Source organism: Schistocerca serialis, chromosome 2, assembly GCF_023864345.2.
Source record: "Schistocerca serialis cubense isolate TAMUIC-IGC-003099 chromosome 2, iqSchSeri2.2, whole genome shotgun sequence".
In the NCBI taxonomy this organism is placed as follows: Eukaryota; Metazoa; Arthropoda; class Insecta; order Orthoptera; family Acrididae; genus Schistocerca; species Schistocerca serialis.
The window spans coordinates 31,763,055-31,788,391 of record NC_064639.1 but is presented as its reverse complement, the minus strand read 5'-3'; the positions used below and the strand labels follow the sequence as shown (position 1 = coordinate 31,788,391).

Sequence of the window (25,337 nt, the reverse complement as noted above, 5' to 3'; positions counted from 1 at the left end):
CAGCGATAATTCTGCAGTACCATTGTCACAGATTTAGGTTCTCCATACCAGATAATACATGGAACTTTGTTCTGGCCTGTCGCCATTTTGATGCACCTCAAGTCAAATACGTAACATAGGACAAAAGGGAAAAAAAGGTATGACAGCTGCTAAACCTTTTACAACAAACCACGATTCTCTATACCTAAAACTTTGAAACCGTAGCGCGACTCTGTGGATTCCCCGTACTTATTGCGTTAAATCAGTCTATCGCTATTGCTGAGCAGCTTCTAGTATACTAATTGAGAAACTGGTCGTCGTATGCCACATTAACATGAAGCTTTCTAGATACTTGCTAGACACACTACTTTCGTCTCACTTACGTCTACAATGACTGTTTTAGTTTTATTATGCATGTCATTGTTCCCAACTTCAACACACTGGCAAGTAACCTTTCAAGCGATTTAGCCTCACTTGATCAATTTTCATTGGCCCTAGTAACCTAGCTGCAAGGTGCATTTATTACATAATGAAGTAACCATCCATTTTGGTAACAATGGGACTTGATTGCTCGTCTTTTTTTATTTTATAAAAGGAAAGCGGGAAGATAGTTTCATCTTATAATCTGTCATTATAAAAACACACTACTCGAGCTATTAGGTGTCCACCTACGAAACGGAAGGCTATGTAATGACGCCGAGTTCTGACATTAAGAGGACAGACAATGTTGGCGTTGGCATTTGAGGCGGCCAGCTCTCACTACAGGTTGTGCAGCTGGTCCCGGCGGAGGTTCGAGTCCTCCCTCGGGCATGGGTGTGTGTGTTTGTCCTTAGGATAATTTAGGTTAAGTAGTGTGTAAGCTTAGGAACTGATGACCTTAGCAGTTAAGTCCCATAAGATTTCACAAACATTTGAAAATTTTCTCACTACAGGTTTAGCCTGTAACAGCCGCCTTCTTCACCCTCTCAAGCGTTGATATTTCCAAGTGCACACAGAATTTTTTCATATTTGAGAATTACTTCATTTCGTAACTACAGTCCTTTGCATTAGTGTTGTCCTAACGTGATCATGTTATTCGACTTACGGGGTATACAAGGGTCGCTGTTGAGATATGACATACTCTCTTTCCTAGCACCTCCCAGTCATTCAGCGTCCGCTGTTTCCAGGATTGTTGTTGTTGTTGTGGTCTTTAGTCCTGAGACTGGTTTGATGCAGCTCTCCATGCTACTCTATCCTGTGCAAGCTTCTTCTTCTCCCAGTACCTACTGCAACCTACATCCTTCTGAATCTGCTTAGTGTATTCATCTCTTGGTCTCCGTCTACGATTTCTACCCTCCACGCTGCCCTCCAATGCTAAATTTGTGATCCCTTGATGCCTCAAAACATGTCCTACCAACCGATCGCTTCTTCTAGTCAAGTTGTGCCACAAACTTCTCTTCTCCCCAATCCTATTCAATACCTCCTCACTAGTTACGTGATCTACCCACCTTATCTTCAGCATTCTTCTGTAGCACCACATTTCGAAAGCATCTATTCTCTTCTTGTCCAAACTGGTTATCGTCCATGTTTCACTTCCATACATGGCTAAACTCCATACAAATACTTTCAGATTTCCAGGATTACGTAATTTTATTTTTGAACGTAAACCCTTCTATTTGGTTAGGCAGGATCATTTTCCTCTTCAGTTTTTTCTTGCACAATCGACTTTTCGACCCCTCAGTTGGGATCCTCTTCAGGTTCTCCTGGTGTTCCCAGATAGCTTAACAGTGTCTAAGACCAGTGTCGCGTTCACTTATCAGAGGCAGTTTGCCTGCCCTTATTCTGAAGAAGTGCGGTTATTGGGCGAAAGTTTTCAGTCTATTATTGCTTGTAACCCGACGAGTAGAATAGTTCGAAAATTGATAGATCTGTGATCAGACTCCAGAACGAATGGCTCAGTCAGCAAGAATCTAACCGTCCTCCCCCCAATAGCTGTCGGAATATGTGGTCTTGCGAACGTACAAAAAGGATTCTGCTGAAAACTATTAAAATATTAAAATTAACTCTTCACCTTACTTTTTAGCAAGTCATTTATTGAGGAAACTGAGACGTCTAGTTGTAAGGATAAATACTTCTGTGAACTACTCGAAAGATTTGTTAGAAATATTGAACACGGTGAAAATATACATGAGTGACATTCTTGTAAGTTTTGATATGATATGAGTATCCCAGTAGCAGGTACTATGGAGATCAGAGGGGAGGAAGCTGTTCCGTATGTGCGTGATCTGATCGAATTATGTTTGTAAACGAGCTGTTTCAAGTGGAACGTAAAATTTGATGAGAATTCGTATTGCCAGTGGTTAACCTTAATAGCCAGTCGCAGCTGACATTTTTATGCAACAATTTGAACAATATTCATTAAGCAGTTCCCCACTAAAGCCTCCTACTTGTCTCTACTATGTGAATGACACACAATAAGAGCTTGATACATTCCACAATGTGTCAAAATAGATTCATCACACAATGAACTTCACCAGGGAGGTAGGGAATGATGTCAGTGTCTTGTTCCCACATGTGGTGATCCAACAATAGTCTAGACACAGTGTGTAGAAAGCCTAGAAACACAAAGCCGGCCGCGGTGGTCTCGCGGTTCTAGGCGCGCAGTCCGGAACCGCGCGATTGCTACGGTCGCAGGTTCGAATCCTGCCTCGGGCATGGATGTGTGTGACGTCCTTAGGTTAGTTAGGTTTAAGTAGTTCTAAGTTCTAGGGGACTGATGACCACAGCTGTTAAGTCCCACGGTGCTCAGAGCCAGAGCCTAGAAACACAAATAAGTATCTAGACGCCACTTCGTATCAGTACTCAATCGAGAAGCAAGCGTTGTTAATCACTCTGTCTTCATGTGCCTTCCGTATCAACGGTAATAACAGCTTGAAATTGCAGAAGAATCTCTTTAAGAGGACACTCAAGGCCAACGACTGTGATGGTTTATCCATAGAAAAAGTTTTCAAACAACATATCGTTAATTACGCGAATAAGTAAGATGAGAAACTGCCTTCTGTTACGCTAACGTTCGTTTCTAGAATTATAGCCCGCATATGCGTAATTCTTCGGAAAATTGTATAAAGACTTATGTTTCCGTCATAACAAAATAAAAATCTTTGTGTGGGTGTGGCAAAGTGTACATAGAAGAAACGGGAAGGACTGGAAAAGGATGTATTGAACAGCACGACCGCCGCAGGCAGTTAAAACGAAGTGTGATATGCGCGGGAAAGGAGCACTCGAGAAAGGTGGCCAAAATATGGATTTCAACAACGTACGAGTGCTAGCCGAGGAAAGCAACACTTATGGAAGGAAATTCTGAGAATCGGGCGAGATTTATAAGAACGAATATTAACTTGAATAGAGAAGGCGGCTATAGGCTTCCAGTTTCGTGGCCTCCCGCCGTCGAGGAAGTAAATACGCGGCGACGGTGCGCGAGGAATGCAAACAAGGACCAGAATGCCACCTTTGAGACATGATAATAATATCTTTATAAACGTTTCCCCTCTCTTCTAGTTTTGCTATCTGTCCAATGACGGCGGCCCACCCACAGCGACCGCAAAAATTTCAAAAATGACTTCACTTATTCAGAATGAACACGGGAAAACTCCGTTTTAAAATTTGTAAGGTACCCCTTATGTCCAAGCCACATTTTATTTCCTTATTTTCCTGTTTTACAATTTCGCATCACTTCCTTAGATACGATCAGTGAGTAAAGCGGTGCTGCAGAAAGCACGAGGTCGGGAGTAAGTAAGATTTCACAGTTCCCACGCCGGCCGAAGGAGCCGGTGGACCATATGGCGCTGCCGGCGGGCGGCGGTGCAAGGCGCTGGACAGGAGAACTCACGTCACGTCAACTGCGAGGTGCCAGGGGAAACAAAAACACAGTTGTTCTGGCGCGATGCAAATCCTCTTACTTAGGGAATATTCACTAATAAAAGTCGCCTTTTCCAATACAGATATTAGGAGAAGCCTACGGGTGAATACTTTTTTACAACAATACTACAATGCTAGAAGTCGATCATCCTAATAAACAAAAGAATAATGTTTAAACTAACGAAAACTTACGAACGCGTACGAAAAGTTACGAGTTTGAGTACGAGATACAGGCTGCGCGCCATAGTCGCCAGTCACCGATGGGATGCTTTCTGATCTAGTTCTGTCGTAAGACCACACTCTCAGGAAATTGTTAGTTTTCAATTAATCATTATTAATTGCGTCGATGTTATCAGTTTATGGTGGTTAGTAAATAAATAAATCATAATGACATAATTTTTGAACGTTATTCCGAATAATATACGTTTCCGCTTCATCTGTTAGAATCAAGGTAGAAAGTATTCTATACGACGACTAACTAAGACATTCCAAGGACAGATTGTCTTAACCTTCGCAAAATCGGATGCAAAAGCGCAGCTACTCATACTGGACGCCTCTTATATCAACCTCTACGGACTCACTGACTACACTGAGACACTTCTGGAGGTTTTGTACAAGGGGGGGGGGGGGGTCGGGAGCGCGGAGGAGATCTGAACAGAAAGGTCGAAACGGTGATTGTGGAAGAAACGTGCTACAACATTTTACCTCCAACGACAACAATCACAAAAGCGTGCAGACCCACATAATTTTATTTCTGTTTTCAAGTTGTGGACTGGAAGCCCTTCCTTTGACCACAGTCGTCAGTCAAACCCCATGTCTCTGTGAGCTTTGTAAAGTGTATTCTGTCTGGTAACGTATTTTCACTGTTTATGGGTCGCATTTTCTGCAGTCTACGTTGGGGACCAAAATACTAACCGAGGAGCTGTAAAATCATTGTAGAACAACGAAATAGGATCGTACGCTTCAAAAGACCGAACGAGGAATTACAAAATCAATGTACAACATCCTAATAGGAGAAACTTGGATAAGCCGGAGACTAAGCAGCTTCTGGATGTTCCAGGATAAACAGAAATTAACAAAAGCTGCTCGTTCTTTAAGTCCTTAAAACAATCATCGCCCGTTTCTTTGGCCACACTGGACATGTCACGACCCTTGCTATAGAGAACTGAAGAATAATTAATGTCCAATGGAATAAAACAATTTGTTTGTCTCTAGTTATCGAGAGTAGCAAAAAAAAAAGTATGTGCTGCATCGACTTGATAGTGGTAATTCTATACGTCATTCTGTGTGCCTGGCAGTTTATTGTTTGACAGAGAAAAACGTGAAATTAATGTATAATTGCCCGTAGTGATGTGATTTGTCGTCTAACGACTTAGTTTTGTTCCTTGCAAGCAAAGAATGCGCGGACAAACAATTTCCGTTGACTCAAGAGACTGTTGAATTATCATAAAACTACGTTTTCGGGTGGAGCGGAAAAATGTGCAAACCGGATCGATCGCACGAAAAAGTGAATAAATTTCAAACGCAAATTTCTGAGAAAAGAGTGATATGAACAAAGAATTTTTTTGTTTGGTTTTTGTTAAAACTGAAAAGGCAGCCCACCCATAACCGACGTGCGATGTGTCAAGTCGCTATTGAGCACTGCGAAGGATCTCTGGGAACGGCGCGCTCTCACATCAGGTAACGTTTCCAATCATTGATGGAGACTGAATAGAGCATCATCATTGCCTGCATGTTTCCGATGTTCGAATTGGGCAATATCCAGGCATCAGTAACGTTCGGATATGAAAGCTAAACAATATTGGACTGAATGGAAACACGTGTCGTCAAGTCTAACCATGCCACGAGAGGACAGCAACAAGCATGTCGTACTACTTTACATATGCACCTGTTGTCGGGAAACTGTAGTGGACTTGCAACAACAGCCAGTGTCTCCCATGCTGTTGGGTGAAGACAGGTTACTGAATAGCCATCCAACGAGGTCACGATAAATACCACAGCAAAGACTTGCCTTTAGAGCATATTATTTCAGAGATCAAGCAACTGCGTCCAAAATTCCACACGATGAATAAAATCTTCCACGCTGGCTGTTAAAATACTTTTATTAAAAAGTTACTACCGGTTTCGCACTAGTAGAAATGCATCTTTAGGTGACCGGTGCAAATTAAAACATTACAGAATTATAATGAGTCTTAAAACAGACGTGTACTTCCATAAAACGCCATATAACAATGAGAGCTGAGTACTCACAGCTTTTTAAAAAATCATGGCGCGGTAAAGTGGTTGATTACAGGAAAATCCCATCGTTCATCGTCTAGATAAAACCGATAGCACGCTAGAAGCGGTTGTTTATAACTGACTGGGGTCGCACGGCACCTGTAAAGGCCTCCGTAAACGATGAAACATTTTGTCAAACTTAACTAAACTTGCCAATGTTTGACCGATTCATGGTTGGTTGAGTGGGTGGGAGGAGACCAAACAGCGAGGTCATCGGTGCCCTCGGATTTGGGAAGAATGGGGAAGGAAGACGGCCGTGCCCTTTAAATGGAACCATTGCGGCATTTGCCTGAAGCGATTTAGTGAAATCACGAAAAACCTAAATCAGGATGGCGGGACGCGGGTTTCAATCGTCGTCCTGCCAAACACGCGTCCAGTGTGGTAACCAATGCGCCACTTCGCCGGGTATGTTTGTCAGTTTACGGTGCAGTTTGACGTGTTTCTGAATCATAGACCGTGTTTGTCGAGTTTGCGAAAAATTTTGACTGGCAGAAAGTTTGACAAGATGGTGAACGTTTTTTATGTCGACGTTTCGCTACATATATTAAGTGAGAAATTGTTTTATTACGTTTTATCTCACTGTATCGCGAGTTTCCACCATTGTGGAAACTATGATCAAGTATAAAAACAAAATAGCACTGACAATTACCAAAATAGTAGAGGTACCACTTCTTTCCCAGCCATCTATTACACATGAAGAGGTTATAAAATCAATATTTTACGCATACAGTGGCATACGAACGGAGTGGAATGAAATAAAAGAAATCAAAGTTCTTCCACGGACGATGTGGGCCATATGTTCCCTCGTTGCGGTATTTTAATGACCTGTCATTAGAGGACCAAGTAAGAGAGAATAAGTTTTCAGATACTTGTACATTCTTTTTCAATGTGAAGGTAAAGGAACGCTAAACGAGTTAGCAAACGTTTCGCTGTCCACCTGCAGAAAGTCGATGTACTCATCAGATTCTTACTGAAACACTTTCATTAACAGGTTTCCAGTTGCATATTTCTCATTTTAAAACATTTCCTGGACCAGCGTCTTGTTTTCTTCTTCTTTAAACGCAGTGCTAGACGCAACGTCAGAATGCTGTCTTTGCTTTTATGGCCATTCTCATTGGTGCCAAAATACAGCATACACGAAAAGCGTCTGCTTCATATGTAAGGCTTAACTGACAAGCTTTCTTTGTACGTGTACGGACTTGTTTAACACATTCGTGACTACATAAAAACGAATTGGAGAGGAAAGTTTGCTCTTTTAGAAGGGACTTAATAAGCTTCAAAAAGTTTCATTGCTCGTTCGAAGAAAGTTGATGTAATCATCGGGTTCTGAGAGTAATATTTCCTTTACCATATTTTCATGGGCAAATCTCTCATTTTAAGCCATTTCCTGGGCCACAGTCTTGTTTTCTTCTTCCTCTTTAATCACAGAGACATAGTAGAGTATGAGGTTTGCTTTGTCTGCATTTATGACCTGTCTCATTACTTTCAAGTCTCAAATTACACACTAGCACGAATAGCGTTTGTTTCAGATTGAGGTTAAGCTGACAAACATTGTTTGAACGTGTACAGGCTTGCTTGACAAATCCGTGGCTAGATAAGAGTGATTTTGTCAAACACGTTTGACCGTTTACTGAGGCCTTAAGTAATAGGAAGCCGGATAAACCTTTTTAAGTTTCTTAGTCCCATGTACGAGGGTCGTTCAATAAGTAATGCGCGACATATTTTTTCTCAGAACATATTTATTCTTAAAAGCCAGAATTTGGTGACAATATACCTCAACATGTCTTGTCCATGTCCTGTTTCTTTACGTAGTCTCCATCACGTTTTATAGCCGTACGCCAACGTTGTGGAAGAGCATGTATTCCCTGCTGGTAAAAGCTCTTGTCCTGTAGGCGTGGCCATGTTTTCACTGCATGACTGACGCCTTCGGCGTCTTCAGATTTTGTTCCCCGTAGAGAATCTTTAAGCAGCCCAAAGAGATGGAAGTCCGAGGGTGCCAGGTCTGGACTGTAGGATGGATGAGACAGTGATGTCCAACCCAATTTGGTGATGCGTTTCCGGGTTCTCAGACTTGTGTGTGGGCGTGCACTATCGTGTTGACCTCTGTATTGATGGTTGACCCTCTTCGCATCACGTCCACGAGAATGACGCCATCACAAACCCACATCACAATCACATCCACTTTTCCGGCGGAGGAGGTTCTCTTCAGTTTCTTATTTACTGGTGAATGAGGATGATGTCACTCCATGGACTGCCTTTTTGTTTCCGGCGCAAAGTGGTGTACCCAGCTTTCGTCTCCAGTAACGATCCGTGACAGAAAGGCCTCTCCGTCGATCTCCAAACGCTCAGATGAAATGGCCTTTCTTTGAATCTTGTGGTCCGCTGTGAGCATTCGTGAGCACCTCTTTGAATATCCAAGTGTCTCGGTCATTGAAGACGCACTTCCAATGTTGACTGTAGAGCCAGTTGTCAAGTTGTGAGTCGCCGGTCGGCACGAATAATGGCATCCGCACGATTCAGCATGTCCGGGGCAGTGGCTGTGACAGGACGTCCCGAGCATGGCTGGTTATGGAGCTCTGTTTCTTCATTTCCTGAGGCTGTAACTTTCCTTACCCGTCGCCCGACTGTATTTCTACGAGCTGCAGCATCGCTATACACTGCACACAAACATTTGTGTATGTTCACCACGGTTTCTTGTTCTCCACACAAAAATTCAATAACAGCACACTGCTTGTAGCTGTGTAGATGCCATTTTGATGCGGTACTATGGCTCTGCTATCTGCCACAACGGTTCGAAACTTCACCGGCTCACAGAACAAACATCGAATGTGAAGCACCAGCAAGGACGTTTGCCTATATATATATATTAACGGCCTTTTTAAAAAAATGTGGGGCATTACTTATTGAACGACCCCCGTACTTACGGGAACTAACAAAAAACTCCACATTAACATGTCTTAACTTTGATAGATAGGTATAATAAAGTCTTGAATGTTTTGCCGTGGACGGCACAGAAGTGTGCATTACGCCAGCATAAATAGTAGTGATGGTTCGGCGTTCACGAGCCATGTGTGTGAGGTGGCGCTAGCGGAAGTCTCGGTCCGAAATGGTACCACCTGTGACTGGATAGGGGGGGGGGGGGGTTGGCTTAGCAGCGCGTGAAACTTACGTACTACTATGTGTTACATGGTGATTCGGATTTCTTCTTTAGAACAGTTAAAACCAGTTAATTATAGCGCAAATTAATACAACTTTGGAAAAGTTGGTTAAAAACATGAATATTTTTTGAATGCTACAGTGCACTAGTACTTAGAACCAGCAGGCGTTAAGCGTATCAATAGTATTGCAGGGCACATGAAGAAGTTCGGTTTTTTAAAAAAATATCCAGCTACGACAATTAAATATAAAATATAAAATCTGGTCTTACAAAACAAGAACCGCAACAAAGAATAACAGCATCCCTAGGGGTGTGGGTAGACAACAATCAACACTGGATAGCAGAGTTTCGTGGTGCAGCTCGGCCTACTCGCTGGCAGTAGTTTCGGGGAACTTCTTTAATGATGAATTAATTTCAGCCTCCTATAAAATGTTGAGTGCGAAACCCTTAATTTCGTAGTGCAGCACCTGCAAACTTGGACATAGGTTAATAATCGTGCAGCCGGTTTAGTGTAAATGGGCGTTTGTAGCTGACAGTGAGCCCGAGTAGTTACTAATTACTGTAAAACAGACCTCAAAAATTCTTCTTGTCGGGTCTATACACCTGGAACCACAATCGTAACACGTGTTGGAATACGCACCCGGTGACTTAAAGTTATCCTGCTTTGTTCCTCCATATGCCCTTGCTTTTAGGGTGTTGCCGTAATAGGAAACAATGCCTTGCTGACGAGTCTTTTCTCTCTTGGGAATGTATTCTGCTGCTATCCGTCACCAGGACAACGCTCGTCCTCATATGGAATGTCTCTCTACAGACTGCCTTCGTGTAGTTTACTCCCTTGTTGCCAAAAAAATTTGAACGGAGCGCCCTTAGTGCACACACTAATAACCGGCAATGGCGCAGGTGACAATCTGAAACAAGTTTCATATTCCAAATGGTCAAATTGCTCTAGGAACTGCTACTAGTTTCACCCAGTTGAAAGTTTGAAACATACTTTAAGGTGCAAAGTAGCTGGACACCTGTAAGTGTAAAATAACATGAGGCGTGGCTACCCGACGCCTTTCTGACGGCGTGAAGTGTGCTGGGGACGCTTTCAGTGAGGTGTCTGAATGTCTCTGGAGGAATGGTAGCCCACTATTTCTTGAAGCCCGAACTCAGAGAAGGTGACGCTGGGGTCTGGATCGAAGTCGACTTTCTAATTCACCCCAAACGTATTTCATTGCATGCAGGTCGGGACTCCGGACAAGTCAGCCCATTTCAGAAACGTTGCTGTCCACAGGCCACTTCGTCACAGGGCGCATTGTTATGCTGCTACAAACAGTCATTGCCTCTGAACTTTTCCTCTACTGTAGGAGCATAGAATGCTGTAAAATGTTCTTCTGCAGTTAGCATTTTTAAGCACAATGGAGGGACTACGCCCTACCAAAAACTATCACAAAAAATGTCACCATACCGTAACAACACTTCCCGAACTTCAATGTTGGCACCACATATGATGGTAGGTTACATTCACCAGGCTTTCATTAAACCAAACCCATTGCACCAGATTGCAACAGCTTACAGCGTAATCCATTGCGCTGAATCACTCACTTCCCCTCACTTACCCACTGCCCGGTAGGGTCGCTGTTTATATCACCTCAAGCGTCCTTCAGCACTGACTATAGGTATATGTGGCTTATAAGGATCTCCCCATTCCTTTTAACTCGCTACGCATGTACCCGTGGTCTAGAGGTAGCGTCTTTGATTCATAACCAAAACGTCTTCGGTCCCGGGATCGATCCCCGCCACTGCCTAAATTTTGATAAATAATCAGCACTGGCGGCCGAAGGCTTCCGGCATAAGAAGTCAGCCTCATTCTGCCAACGGCCTTGTCAAAGAGGGCGGAGGAGCGGATAGAGGTTCAGGGCACTCTCTTGTCCTAGGGGTGGGAAATTGCCCCTGAAGGCGGAAGAATCAGCATTGATTAACGACATGAGGATGCAGAAGGCAATGGAAACCACTGCATTAAAGACACGTAACGTGTATCCACAGGACATGTGGCCTGTAATTGAAGAAGTGTCATTATGATCTCTCCATTAGCAAAAGATTCCGGAATAGTCCCCCATTCGGATCTCCGGGAGGGGACTGCCAAGGGGGAGGTTACCATGACAAAAAGATTGAATAATCAACGAAAGGATAACGTTCTAAGAGTCGGGGCGTGGAATGTCAGAAGCTTGAACGTGGTAGGGAAACTAGAAAATCTGAAAAGGGAAATGCAAAGGCTCAATCTAGATATAGTAGGGGTCAGTGAAGTGAAGTGGAAGGAAGACAAGGATTTCTGGTCAGATGAGTATCGGGTAATATGAACAGCAGCAGAAAATGGTATAACAGGTGTAGGATTCGTTATGAATAGGAAGGTAGGGCAGAGGGTGTGTTACTGTGAACAGTTCAGTGACCGGGTTGTTCTAATCAGAATCGACAGCAGACCAACGCCGACACCGATAGTTCAGGTATACATGCCGACGTCGCAAGCTGAAGATGAACAGATAGAGAAAGTGTATGAGGATACTGAAAGGGTAGTGCAGTATGTAAAGGGGGACGAAAATCTAATAGTCATGGGCGACTGGAATGCAGTTGTAGGGGAAGGAGTAGAAGAAAAGGTTACAGGAGAATATGGGCTTGGGACAAGGAATGAAAGAGGAGAAAGACTAATTGCGTTCTGTAACAAGTTTCAGCTAGTAATAGCGAATAGGCTGTTCAAGAATCTCAAGAGGAGGAGGTATACTTGGAAAAGGCCAGGAGATACGGGAAGATTTCAATTAGATTACATCATGGTCAGACAGAGATTCCGAAATCAGATACTGGATTGTAAGGCGTACCCAGAAGCAGATATAGACTCAGATCACAGTATAGTAGTGATGAAGAGTAAGCTGAAGTTCAAGACATTAGTCAGGAAGAATCAATACGCAAAGAAGTGGGCTACAGAAGTACTAAGGAATGACGAGATACGTTTGAAGTTCTCTAACGCTATAGATACAGCAATAAGGAACAGCGCAGTAGGCAGTACAGTTGAAGAGGAATGGACATCTCTAAAAAGGGCCATCACAGAATTTGGGAAGGAAAACATAGGTACAAAGAAGGTAGCTGCGATGAAACCATGGGTAACAGAAGAAATACTTCAGTTGATTGATGAATGAAGGAAGTACAAACATGTTCCAGGAAAATCAGGGATACAGAAATACAAGTCGCTGAGGAATGAAATAAATAGGAAGTGCAGGGAAGCTAAGACGAAATGGCTGCAGGAAAAATGTGAAGACATTGAAAAAGATATGATTGTCGGAAGGACAGACTCAGCATACAGGAAAGTCAAAACAACCTTTGGTGGCATTAAAAGCAACGGTGGTAACATTAAGAGTGCAACGGGAATTCCACTGTTAAATGCAGAGGAGAGAGCAGATAGGTGGAAAGAATACATTGAAACCCTCTATGAGGGTGAAGATTTGTCTGATGTCATAGAAGAAGAAACAGGAGTCGATTTAGAAGAGGTAGGGGATCCAGTATTAGAATCGGAATTTAAAAGAGCTTTGAAGGACTTACGGTCAAATAAGGCAGAGGGATAGATAACATTCCATCAGAATTTCTAATATCATTGGGGGAAGTGGCAACAAAACGACTATTCACGTTGGTGTGTAGAATATATGAGTCTGGCGATATACCATCTGACTTTCGGAAAAGCATCATCCACACAATTCCGAAGATGGCAAGAGCTGGCAAGTGCGAGAATTATCGCACAATCAGCTTAACGGCTCATGCATCGAAGCTGCTTACAAGAATAATGTACAGAAGAATGGAAAAGAAAATTGAGAATGCACTAGGTGACGATCAGTTTGGCTTTAGGAAAAGTAAAGGGACGAGAGAGGCAATTCTGACGTTACGGCTAATAATGGAAGCAAGGCTAAAGAAAAATCAAGACACTTTCATAGGATTTGTCGACCTGGAAAAAGCGTTCGACAATATAAAATGGTGCAAGCTGTTCGAGATCTGAAAAAAGTAGGGGTATGCTATAGGGAGAGACGGGTCATATACAATATGTACAACAACCAAGAGGGAATAATAAGAGTGGACGATCAAGAACGAAGTGCTCGTATTAAGAAGGGTGTAAGACAAGGCTGTAGCATTTCGCCCCTACTCTTCAATCTGTACATCGAGGAAGCAATGATGGAAATAAAAGAAAGGTTCAGGAGTGGAATTAAAATACAAGGTGAAAGGATATCAATGATACGATTCGCTGATGACATTGCTATCCTGAGTGAAAGTGAAGAAGAATTAAATGATCTGCTGAACGGAATGAACAGTCTAATGAGTACACAGTATGGTTTGAGAGTAAATCGGAGAAAGACGAAGGTAATGAGAAGTAGTAGAAATGAGAACAGCGAGAAACTTAACATCAGGATTGATGGTCACGAAGTTAGTGAAGTTAAGGAATTCTGCTACCTAGGCAGTAAAATAACCAATGACGGACGGAGCAAGGAGGACATCAAAAGCAGACTCGCTATGGCAAAGAAGGCATTTCTGGCCAAGAGAAGTCTACTAATATCAAATACCGGCCTTAATTTGAGGAAGAAATTTCTTAGAATGTACGTCTGGAGTACAGCATTGTATGGTAGTGAAACATGGACTGTGGGAAAACCGGAACAGAAGAGAATCGAAGCATTTGAGATGTGGTGCTATAGACGAATGCTGAAAATTAGGTGGACTGATAAGGTAAGGAATGAGGAGGTTCTATGCAGAATCGGAGAGGAAAGGAATATGTGGAAAACACTGATAAGGAGAAGGGACAGGATGATAGGACATCTGCTAAGACATGAGGGAATGACTTCCATGGTACTAGAGGGAGATGTAGAGGGCAAAAACTGTAGAGGAAGACAAAGATTGGAATACGTCAAGCAAATAATTGAGGACGTAGGTTGCAATTGCTACTCTGAGATGAAGAGGTTAGCACAGGAAAGGAATTCGTGGCGGGCCGCATCAAACCAGTCAGTAGACTGATGACAAAAAAAAAAAAAAAAAAAAAAAAAAAAAAAAAAAAAAAAAAAAAAACCGCATAGTTATTGCGCTATCTGGACTGATGGAGCTAATTTAAAACTCACGAGTGTTTCCTTCTGTTGATTTCATGTGATTTTTTATCACAACCCTCCAAAATACTGTACGCTGCCTGCCTCTACATCAGGTCTGCCTAGTCTCGCCTTATATTAGCTGTGTTTCTTCCTTCGCATTTCCATTTCACAGTCACGTCACCAACCTTCGTCTTGGGCAGCTACAGAATAATGAATCTGTTGCTCAGGTGACATCCACTGACTAGCCCAGTTTCGATGACGCTGAGTTCTTCTAACCGACCCATTTTGCTGTTACTAATTCTTTACTGACAACACAACATTCCCCGCCTCAATGTATACCGCGTCCGACTGCCGTGACATATAGTGGTCAGTTACGAGTTACACAGTGGTGTCCTGATACCTCTGATGACATAGTGTATTTCGGACACAAGCAATGTAGGTAAAAGGGCAATATGAAGGCAATAACAAGATATGTAAATAATTACTATTAAAAACAGTCGTGATCACGATTTATTTTACAAGGTGACCGGTTTCGACCACTACTGTGGTCATCTTCAGACCTACAAGATGTATACAAAGCACTAATTAGAGGGCTACATGCATTAATGAAAATAACATAGAGTTATACGGCTATAAAGCTATAAAACGTTGAATTACCAATGAGTAGGAACCCCTTTCTGTTGGAGAATCACAACTGGAGAAACCAGTGCACGTCTTACTTTATATAATGGAGGCTCCACCCACTTCTGACTGCATGATGTCATTATTAACCAATGAGTTATAAGTCGAATTACAATTTAAAATTTCTTAGTTAAAAGAACATTGTCAAGAATTAAAAATAAATATACATTAAACTTAGCTTATTTAACAGCTATTGTCAATTAAAAAGCGTTAAAAATATTTAAAAAAGTAGGAAAATGAACTTCAGTTTGGCAGTACATGGGTTGCCCTCTCGTGGCCTGTCAGTGAACCATTTGGAACCACTGGTTGCTATGGTGAAGTTAGACGCCGTTGCAAAGATGAAGGAGCAAGCTTTTTCCACTGAAGTTGTTGCAGAGTCGATAGTTGAACTAGTGGTTGCCATGGTGAGGACAAACGCCGATGCAAAGAAGTGGCAGCAGGCTTCTTTCCAATGAAGTTGTTGCGAAGTGGAATGGAAAAGACTGTGGCGTCAGACGATGTATTATTGAGCAGCAACTTGTCTTTATTGAAACGAAAAGTGTAAGCTACAATAATTTGTAGCTGATATATATATATATAACTCATGCTGCACAAATACGCTACAAAGTAGTTGACCGTATATGTGAAATATTATCTATGAAGTTAGTATGTAGATTACAAGTGCCATTTTTTTTTTTAATACGGCATTGCTATTCCTCAAGTTACATACCAGTCATATAAGCAAATAAAATTGAAAGAATTTAAAATTATAAAATTAAGCAAATAAAATTGAAAGAATTTAAAATTATAAAATTATTAAATTATGAGCCATTGTCAATAATAAAATAAAACGATGTGAATTGGCAGTCTAAAAGCATAAAAGCAATAATTCTAAAACAGATAAAATAATGTTTGGTAAAATACAATTACAATGTAAAGATAAATTATTTGCTAAAAGTCTTAATAATTTGAAAGACCTTTTTTTTTTTTTTTTTTTAAAAAAACAAATACAGAAGAGTAGACATTCTAAAGCAGATCATCGAAAAGCTCAAAGAAATGTTTGTCTTTGAACTGAAGTTGTTCGTTTAAAACAGATAATGGATTATTTTTGTGAAGTGAAAAAATTTCAATTTCTTCTAAGGTATTTAGCAGTGGTCCTTTTGGCACAGTATGTAATATTTTCAAATTGCTAGAAATGCAACCCTCAGAATGATTGTATTCATCAAGATGTTGACCGAATATTGATTTGGGACGTGCTGCACCAGTAGTATGTTCTCTGAAACGTGTTAAAAAGTTTTGGCCAGTTTGGCCAATATACTGTTTCTCACAGTCATTACATATTATTTTATAAACACCTGACTTTTGGTATCTATTTGAGTCTCCAATTGTGTGTTTCAGTTTCATCTGTAGGGGGTTATTAGTTTTAAATGCTATTGCCACGCTTGTGTTCTTAAATAATTTATTTATTTTATCTGTGATAGGTCCCATGTACGTCATTTGTGTGAATCTCTTCTTGGAATTTATAACGGCATCATATTTTTCTTGTAATTTTTTATATAACAGATCAACCTGATGAGAATTATAATTGTTAGCAACTGCTATCTGTTTTAATGTATCAATTTCCTTTTGGATTGCATCATGTTGGAGAGGTAATTTCAGTATCCTATGTATCATAGTATTAAAAATGCCATTTTGTATCTTAATGGAGGGCATGATGTAGCATTTATTATTACGTCGGTTGATGTAGGTTTTCTATAAATTGAAATATTATGTCTTCCATTCTGTTTTGTAATTGTGAGGTCAAGGAAATTAATACTATTTTTACTTTCATATTCTACTGTAAATACAAGTTTTGGATGTAAATTATTTAAGTGGTTAGCGAAAGCATCAATTTCTTCCTTAGAGCCATTATATAATAGCAGTGTGTCGTCAACATATCTTTTGTAGTATATAATTTTATTTGTTATTTCTGGATTATTTTTGAAAAACTGGATTTCAACATAGTTGACGAAGATATCTGCTATAGTGTTAGCCAGGGAATTTCCCATTGCAAGTCCATCTTCTTGTATGTATATTTTATTATTAAATGAAAAATAATTAAAATCTAGAGTAATTCTTAACAGTTCAATGAATTCTACTATTTCTTTGGGGCTCATGATTTTGTGATGCGTTAAGTTATCATTAATAATAGAGATAGTCTCTTGAATAGGTATATTCGTGTAAAGATTTGTGATGTCCAACGATACAAACCTTGCGTTTTTTGGAATATCCACATCATAAATTAACTTAGTTAATTCGAAACTGTTTCTAATACTAAAATTTTCTTCATAAACATAGAAAGATTTTAAGATTTGATTGAGCTTTTTGTTTAGGTTATAAGAGGGACAGTTGGTATTGTTAACAATTGGACGAATTGGTAAGTTTTGTTTGTGTAATTTGATTTGCGATCTCAACTTAGGTAAAGTGGGGTTCATAACTTTAAGTGTTATTTTATCTTTAGGTGAAAGTAAAGAGTCATTATCATCAATCAGTTTTTTAATTCTTGTTTGAAATCTTGAAGTCGGGTCTTTATTAACCTCAGTTATTCCATTAGCGTTAAAAAATTGTAAAGTTTTAGAAACATAATCATCTTCGCTAACAATGACTAGAGTATTCCCTTTATCTGCCTTGATTGCAATAGCTTTATTAGTTATTAACTTCTGGTTGATTTGCTTTACAAGTTTTAATTCATTATTATGTTTATTTTTATCTTTTTCATTAGTAATAACATTCTTAGTGTTACGTGCAATGTCACATATTTCAGACCTACTAAATTGTGCATGTTTTGCAGCAATCTTTACATCAGCAATCACACGTTTAATATTTGCATTGCTCAATTGTGGAGCTAAATTATATTTTAGGCCTTTGTTTAAAAGTGTTGTCTCGGCAGGAGTAAAAGAAATTTTGGTTAGATTGGTTACTCTTGGATGAAAGTGATGTACATTTGGTGAAACATCTTGTGAACACATATTTTGGTGACTAAAAAAAAAAAAAAAAAAAAAAAAGGGTCTTTCAAATTATTAAGACTTTTAGCAAATAATTTATCTTTACATTGTAATTGTATTTTACCAAACATTATTTTATCTGTTTTAGAATTATTGCTTTTATGCTTTTAGACTGCCAATTCACATCGTTTTATTTTATTATTGACAATGGCTCATAATTTAATAATTTTATAATTTTAAATTCTTTCAATTTTATTTGCTTAATTTTATAATTTTAAATTCTTTCAATTTTATTTGCTTATATGACTGGTATGTAACTTGAGGAATAGCAATGCCGTATTAAAAAAAAATGGCACTTGTAATCTACATACTAACTTCATAGATAATATTTCACATATACGGTCAACTACTTCGTAGCGTATTTGTGCAGCATGAGTTATATATATCAGCTACAAATTATTGTAGCTTACACTTTTCGTTTCAATAAAGACAAGTTGCTGCTCAATAATACATCGTCTGACGCCACAGTCTTTTCCATTCCACTTCGCAACAACTTCATTGGAAAGAAGCCTGCTGCCACTTCTTTGCATCGGCGTTTGTCCTCACCATGGCAACCACTAGTTCAACTATCGACTCTGCAACAACTTCAGTGGAAAAAGCTTGCTCCTTCATCTTTGCAACGGCGTCTAACTTCACCATAGCAACCAGTGGTTCCAAATGGTTCACTGACAGGCCACGAGAGGGCAACCCATGTACTGCCAAACTGAAGTTCATTTTCCTACTTTTTTAAATATTTTTAACGCTTTTTAATTGGACAATAGCTGTTAAATAAGCTAAGTTTAATGTATATTTATTTTTAATTCTTGACAATGTTCTTTTAACTAAGAAATTTTAAATTGTAATTCGACTTATAACTCATTGGTTAATAATGACATCATGCAGTCAGAAGTGGGTGGAGCCTCCATTATATAAAGTAAGACGTGCACTGGTTTCTCCAGTTGTGATTCTCCAACAGAAAGGGGTTCCTACTCATTGGTAATTCAACGTTTTATAGCTTTATAGCCGTATAACTCTACGTTATTTTCATTAATGCATGTAGCCCTCTAATTAGTGCTTTGTATACATCTTGTAGGTCTGAAGATGACCACAGTAGTGGTCGAAACCGGTCACCTTGTAAAATAAATCGTGATCAAGACTGTTTTTAATAGTAATTATTTACAAGACATTGATCACTGCTGTTCCCATAATGCATTCAAAAGTAACAAGATATGTGTGCGAAAGGCTGTATTTCACCTTAAAAGTTGTAGACCTGTGATTCGTCACCGCTAGAACCCACCTTGATCAATATATAACACGTCAACTTTTATGAAAGACTATACAGTCTGACCACTAATGGAAGTGATATACTTTACAATTGAAAGAAAACAGCCCTCGGCCACTATTTTTAACGAATTAACCGGGTTTCATCACTTCTAGGAGTGTCTTCCTCAGAATTTAAATCAAAGAATGGTCACAGAATTATGACTAAAAACGTATGATACAGAGTATAAGTACAGAATCATCGTGAAAGACTGGCAGTACTTATATGTCATTTATAAAGTAATAAATATGCCGAAAGGGCATTAGTCACAAAGATATTTAAGATAAGAAATAGTGATGGCGAACCACTAAGGGCTGGTCGTTACTTACGCAGTTACAAGTTGCATACAGACTACAGATTCTGTACTTTTACTCTGTATTATACGTCTTTAGTCATAATTCTGTGACCATGTTATAGACCATTCTTTGATTTAAATTCTGAGGAAGACACTCCTAGCAGTGTTGAAACCCAGTTAAGTCGTTAAAATTAGTGACCGAGGGCTGTTTTCTTGCAATTGTAACTATTCACGGTCTCTGAACGTGCAGCCATGGACAAAATTTTGTGATATACTGCTATTTCGGCCGATTTACGTAAGTTCTTATGTCTTTCATTTATCACTACATGGTATTCAACAGAAGACAAATATTTATTATGGTCGAAGAGTCCAAGGGTGTATTGCCGCTTCACAGTGACGGGCACAATATTACGGCGATCAATCATGTCGCCATCGTCAGGTGCGCTGACGAAATGAGCTCCTGAGGGCGGCCGGCCTCCTTATATCCCCTCCTCCGACGGGCCGTTCCCTCCGCGGTCCGCGCCCGCAGTCGCGCGTCGGTAGTCGCGGAGACGCAGGGGTCGGCGTCTGTGGCAGCGTCGGCGTAGTTGCTGCTTCCGCCCGGTTCGCCACATCGTTCTCGTTGCTGAGTGTATTCTTAATTATACTCAGTGCTGGTTCCCATGCTTTGCTACCGCAGTCTCGGTTGATGAGTTCGTCCCTGGTGCGAATTTTCATGGCCTCTCTGACATCGCTGTCCTATTATTTTGAAGCCTGTGCCGTGATCTTGGTACGTTCGTAATCCACCTCTTACTTTCCGGACAAATAGTGCTCTGCGATCGCAGACTTGTTAGGTTACTTCAGTTGTCTGTGCGTTTGATGTTCTCGGTAACGATCTTCGATGGTGCGAACTGTCTGTCCAAAAGTAGTCCTACCTCACTGAGAGGGAATCTGGTATACACCTGCCTTCCGCAATCCGAGATCATCTTTCACACTTCCCAATAACGCTCATGTTTTACTGGGCGGGAAAAAGTTTTAACTCGGTGTTTCTTTAATACGCGTCCGATTTTCCCAAATAGTGCACCAGTGTACGGAATAAATGCAGTGGCTACTTCTTCCTCTGGGACTCCTTCCGTCTCCAAAGGTTGTACTGTAGTGGTGGGGCAGAGAGCGCGTCTAATCTGCCATTCCGAGTACCCATTCTCTCGGAATACGGTTCTGAGGTGTTCCAGCGCCTGGGGCAGACTCTCTGTGTCTGAGATGCTGCGCGCCCTGTGTACCAGTGTTTTTAGAACCCCATTTCCCTGAGAAGGTTGGTGACAGCTATCTACATGGAAATACACATCATTTTGCGTTTTCTTCCTGTACACACTGTGACGTCCAGGAGTGGTAATCCTCCTTCTGCTTCGGTCTCCATTGTGCATTGGATTTTGTGATGTATGGAGTCCAGGAGCTTGTCCCTACCATGGGGACAGGTGACGAACGTATCATCTACATAACGAAAAAAACAAGTAGGTTTCCATTCGGATGACGCCAAGGCTTCCTCCTCGAAGTACTCCATATACAATTTCGCGCCCACGGGTGACAGTGGGCTGCCCATCATGACTACTTCTGTTTGTTCACTATATTCTTCATGAAATAGAAAATACGTGGAGGTCAGAACATGCTTCAAAAGGTCGGTGGTCGTCTCGTCAAATTTCTGGCTATAAGCTCGAGTGACTCTTCTAGAGGCAGCTTGGTGAATAACGAAACAAACTGTGGAGACAATTTCTGGCTGCAAGACTCAGTTATCCTGGTGAGGTTAGACGTTGTTTCATTATTCACCAGGTTGCCTCTATAAGAGTCAGTCGAGCGTATAGCCAGAAATTTGAACAGAAGACCACCGACCTTTACAAGCATGTCCTGACCTCCAAGAGAAGGGCTCATGGCACATTGGACCACGGTGTGTACAGGAAGAAAACGCAAACTGATGTGTATTTCCATGTAGACAGCTGTCACCAACCTTCTCAGGGAAATGGGGTTCTAAAAACAATGGTACACAGGGCGCGCAGCATCTCAGACACAGAGAGTCTGCCCCAGGCGCTGGAACACATCAGAACCGTATTCCGAGAGAACGGGTACTCGGAATGGCAGATTAGACGCGCTCTCTGCCCCACCACTACAATACTACCATTTAGGACGGAAGGAGTCACGGAGGAAGAAGTAGCCACTGCATTTATTCCGTACACTGGCGCACTGTTGGGGAAAATCGGACGCATATTAAAGAAACACCGAGTTTGTCTGTTGCCCGCCCAATAAAACATGAGCGTCATTGGGAAGTGTGAAAGATGATCTCGGATTGCGAAAGGCAGGTGTATACCAGATTCACTGTCAGTGTGGTAAGACTTCTATTGGACAGACAGTGCGCACCATCGAAGATCGTTGCCGAGAACATCAAAGGCACACACAACGGAAGTATCCTAACAAGTCGGCGGTCGCAGAGCGCTGTTTGTCCGGAAAACAGGAGGTGGATTACGACCGTACCAAGATCTCGGGCCAGACTTGTAAATACTGGGACAGTGTTGTCAGAGAGGCCATCGAAATTCGCACCAGGGACGAACTCATCAACCGAGACTGCGATAGCAAAGCATGGGAACCAGCACTGAGTATAATTAAGAATACACTCAGCAACGAAAATGATGTGGCGAGCTGGGCGGACGCAGCAACTACACCGGCACCTGCATCTCCGCGACTACCGACGCCCGAAGGGTGGGTGGTGGGGGGGGGGTGAGGGGGGGGGAGGGGATATAAGGCGGCCGCCCGGCCTCAGGAGCTCATTTCGTCAGCGCACCTGACGATGGAGTCATGTCTGCCCATGAACCAGCAGTACACCCGCGGACTCTTCGATCAAACAAATACGCCGGTTGGAACTGAAATAGTGGCAACTATTTATTCACAACCAATAGAAAAGAGTTACATGTTTTCACCTGTTACTGTCCTTCAAAGTAGTCGCCAGCGTTGAGTAGAGCACGTTGCCTGCGATGTGGAAGGCGTAGCACACGGTTAGCAGAACCTGTTCTAACCCTCATACTATTGGCAGCGACGGAAGTACACTGCTTATGTCGTACAAATCATCGACTTTGTATGCATATGAACAAACACAGTTTTACATACACTATGCTTTTAATTTTCTTATCTGGGACATACAGTCGCGCAATTAAATCAAAAACGGTTTCCATCCTTCGGTTCCGACCATGGGTAGCGGCAGGCTGTAGGGCAAATACCACAACTGGAAATCCCCCTCCCATGTATTTCCTGTTGGTATTCCCTCTGCCTCACTTCAAGCACACCTGGCATTCGCCGAAAAGTTTTTGACTGTAAAATGGGTCTTCACTCGAATAGACCCGTTCTACCCAGAAAAATAAAAAAAAGTACAAGGTCTCCTTTATCTACCCCCACACGACTACTCTTCAGTACACATTTAAGTGCCTGACACAGGATTCCTCAAATAACTTCCAGACTATTTCCCTGCCGTTCCACTCTCGAATATCACGTGGGAAAAACGAACACTCAAATCTCTCTGTGAGAGGTCTCATTTCTTTTATTTTATAACGATGGCGATTGTCCCCCTGTGTAGGTGACGGCGAACAAAAATATTTTTGCATTCAGAGGAGAAAATTGTTCATTCAAATTTCATGAGAAGATCCTGCCGCAACGTAAAACGCCTTTGTTTTAATGATTGTCACTCGAGTTCTCGTATCACGCCCGTGGCACCCTGCCCGCTACTCCACGATAATGCAAGACGAGCTGTCCTTCTTGAAGGAGAGGGTTCCATACTGTACAGCAATACTCCAGAAGAGAACACACAAGCGTAATGTACGTAGTCTTTTCAGTAGATTTGTTGCATCTTCTACTAGTCCTTCCAATGAAACGAGGTCCTTGGTTCGCTTTCTCCCAGCATTTTGTATATGATAATTCCAGCTTAAATTGTTTGTAATTGTTATCCTTTGGTAAAAAGTTGAATCGACATAATTTGAATTTTTTTGATTTATCGTGTAAAATAAATTTAACGGATTTCTTTTAGTGCTCATGTGAAGGACCTCACACTTTTTATACTTTAGAGTCAATTCCCGCTTTTCACACAACACAAATATCTTGTCTGCATCATTTCGCAATTGATTTTGAGCTTCTGATGACTTTGTTAGACGGTAAACGACTGCATCATCTGCAGGCAATATGAAGGGGCTGCCCAGATTGTCTCCTAAACTGTTTATGTAGATAAGAAAAGCTGAGGGCTGGTAACACTTCTTGAGATGAACCAGATATCACTTCTGTTTCACCCAAGCATTATTGAAATATATTCACTAGTCGTAATAAACGTGCAAAAATGTAATTCATCTTAAAAATGTAGGCTTCCGAGTCCTTTGTCACACTCAATAAAATTTTTCTGGGTTTGTGACCACATTGTCAATATGTAAAACCACCGACGTTTCGGTCACTGTTACAGGTGACCTTCTTCAGGGCGTTTTTGTTTCCGGTCACAAATCCAGAAAAATTTTATTCATTGTAATTAATCTTCTTCAGTTTACTATTTCATGCACTCATTTTTATGTTTATCTCTGTTTCTCCTGTTGTAGTTGTTGGAGGTGAGACGATGTCAACAGACAATACTGTTTATCCCTCTTCGGATGAAGAAAGTGTCAAACAAGGAACGAGTACTTGCAGTAACAGACTTCCAGCTAACACAGTGCAGGCTGTCTGCTGCGTTATACTTACAGGTCATATCCTTTACGTAACCAGTATGTGGTAATCTGCACGAAGCCTTCCTTAAGCCATGTGCTTCAAATCTCTTTCCGATTCTACATGTTAAAGAGAGGTCAAAAACGACATTATGCCTATGGAAATCCAGTACATAGAGCGAATCACTCTGTGATAACGTAATTAAAAAGTTATACATTGCCCTCAAGTGGCAACTGTACCAATCTTTTGTTGAAGAATTTAATCACTTTTGGAAATGCTGTTGCCTTTGGATGAGAAAATGTCTAATAGCATCATGATACTTCAGATGATTCTATGGCTCTTTGAGTAGCAGATCGAAGTACAAAAGCCCATGATCTAGGATCTCATGTGTAAAGAAGGTGGTGTGCATATCGTTAATAAAAATTTCGTAAGCGTTATACGTTTCATAACTCACCATTTAGGTACTCAGTGTTTATTTAAATCATATACTCTGTGGTCTGAAAAGAAGACAAAAAACTGAAGAATGTGACACATCAAAGAAAACATGAAATATCGTTTTTATTGAAGTGTGTCTCACAATATAATCAATAAAAGCTGAAGAATTTAACGATGTTTAACAATAAACTCTTACAGAAGTTACAAACTTGTACAAAATCAGTGAAATATTTTTGTACAAACTTAAAGTCACCCATTATTAACATTATGTTAAGAATATAATATACTGCTGTATCAATAGATCAACTGCTTGTGTACAGCAAATATAATGCCAAAAAAATGAAGTGAACAGCTTGTTATCTTTAAGTGAATCTCTTTCCACATTAAGTCAGTTCACTCTGATTGTTTTTATTGCAAGTGAAATAATCCTTTTCCGTGGAACGAGAATTGTTTCAAACATACAGAAATTCAGGACAATTTTCCGTTCACTTATTATCAAAAA

General features: G+C 40.9%; 1 protein-coding gene across 1 annotated transcript in view; it reads left to right on the top strand.

The window, feature by feature from the left end:
- Positions 1–25,100, top strand: part of LOC126458641 (glypican-5-like) — a 415,406-nt gene extending 390,306 nt beyond the window's left edge. The window contains exon 9 of the mRNA XM_050095808.1: positions 24,298–25,100. Coding sequence (XP_049951765.1) covers positions 24,298–24,470 — 173 coding nt within the window. The 3' untranslated portion in view covers positions 24,471–25,100. The remainder of the gene's footprint in view (positions 1–24,297) is intronic.
- Positions 25,101–25,337: the final 237 nt, after the last annotated feature.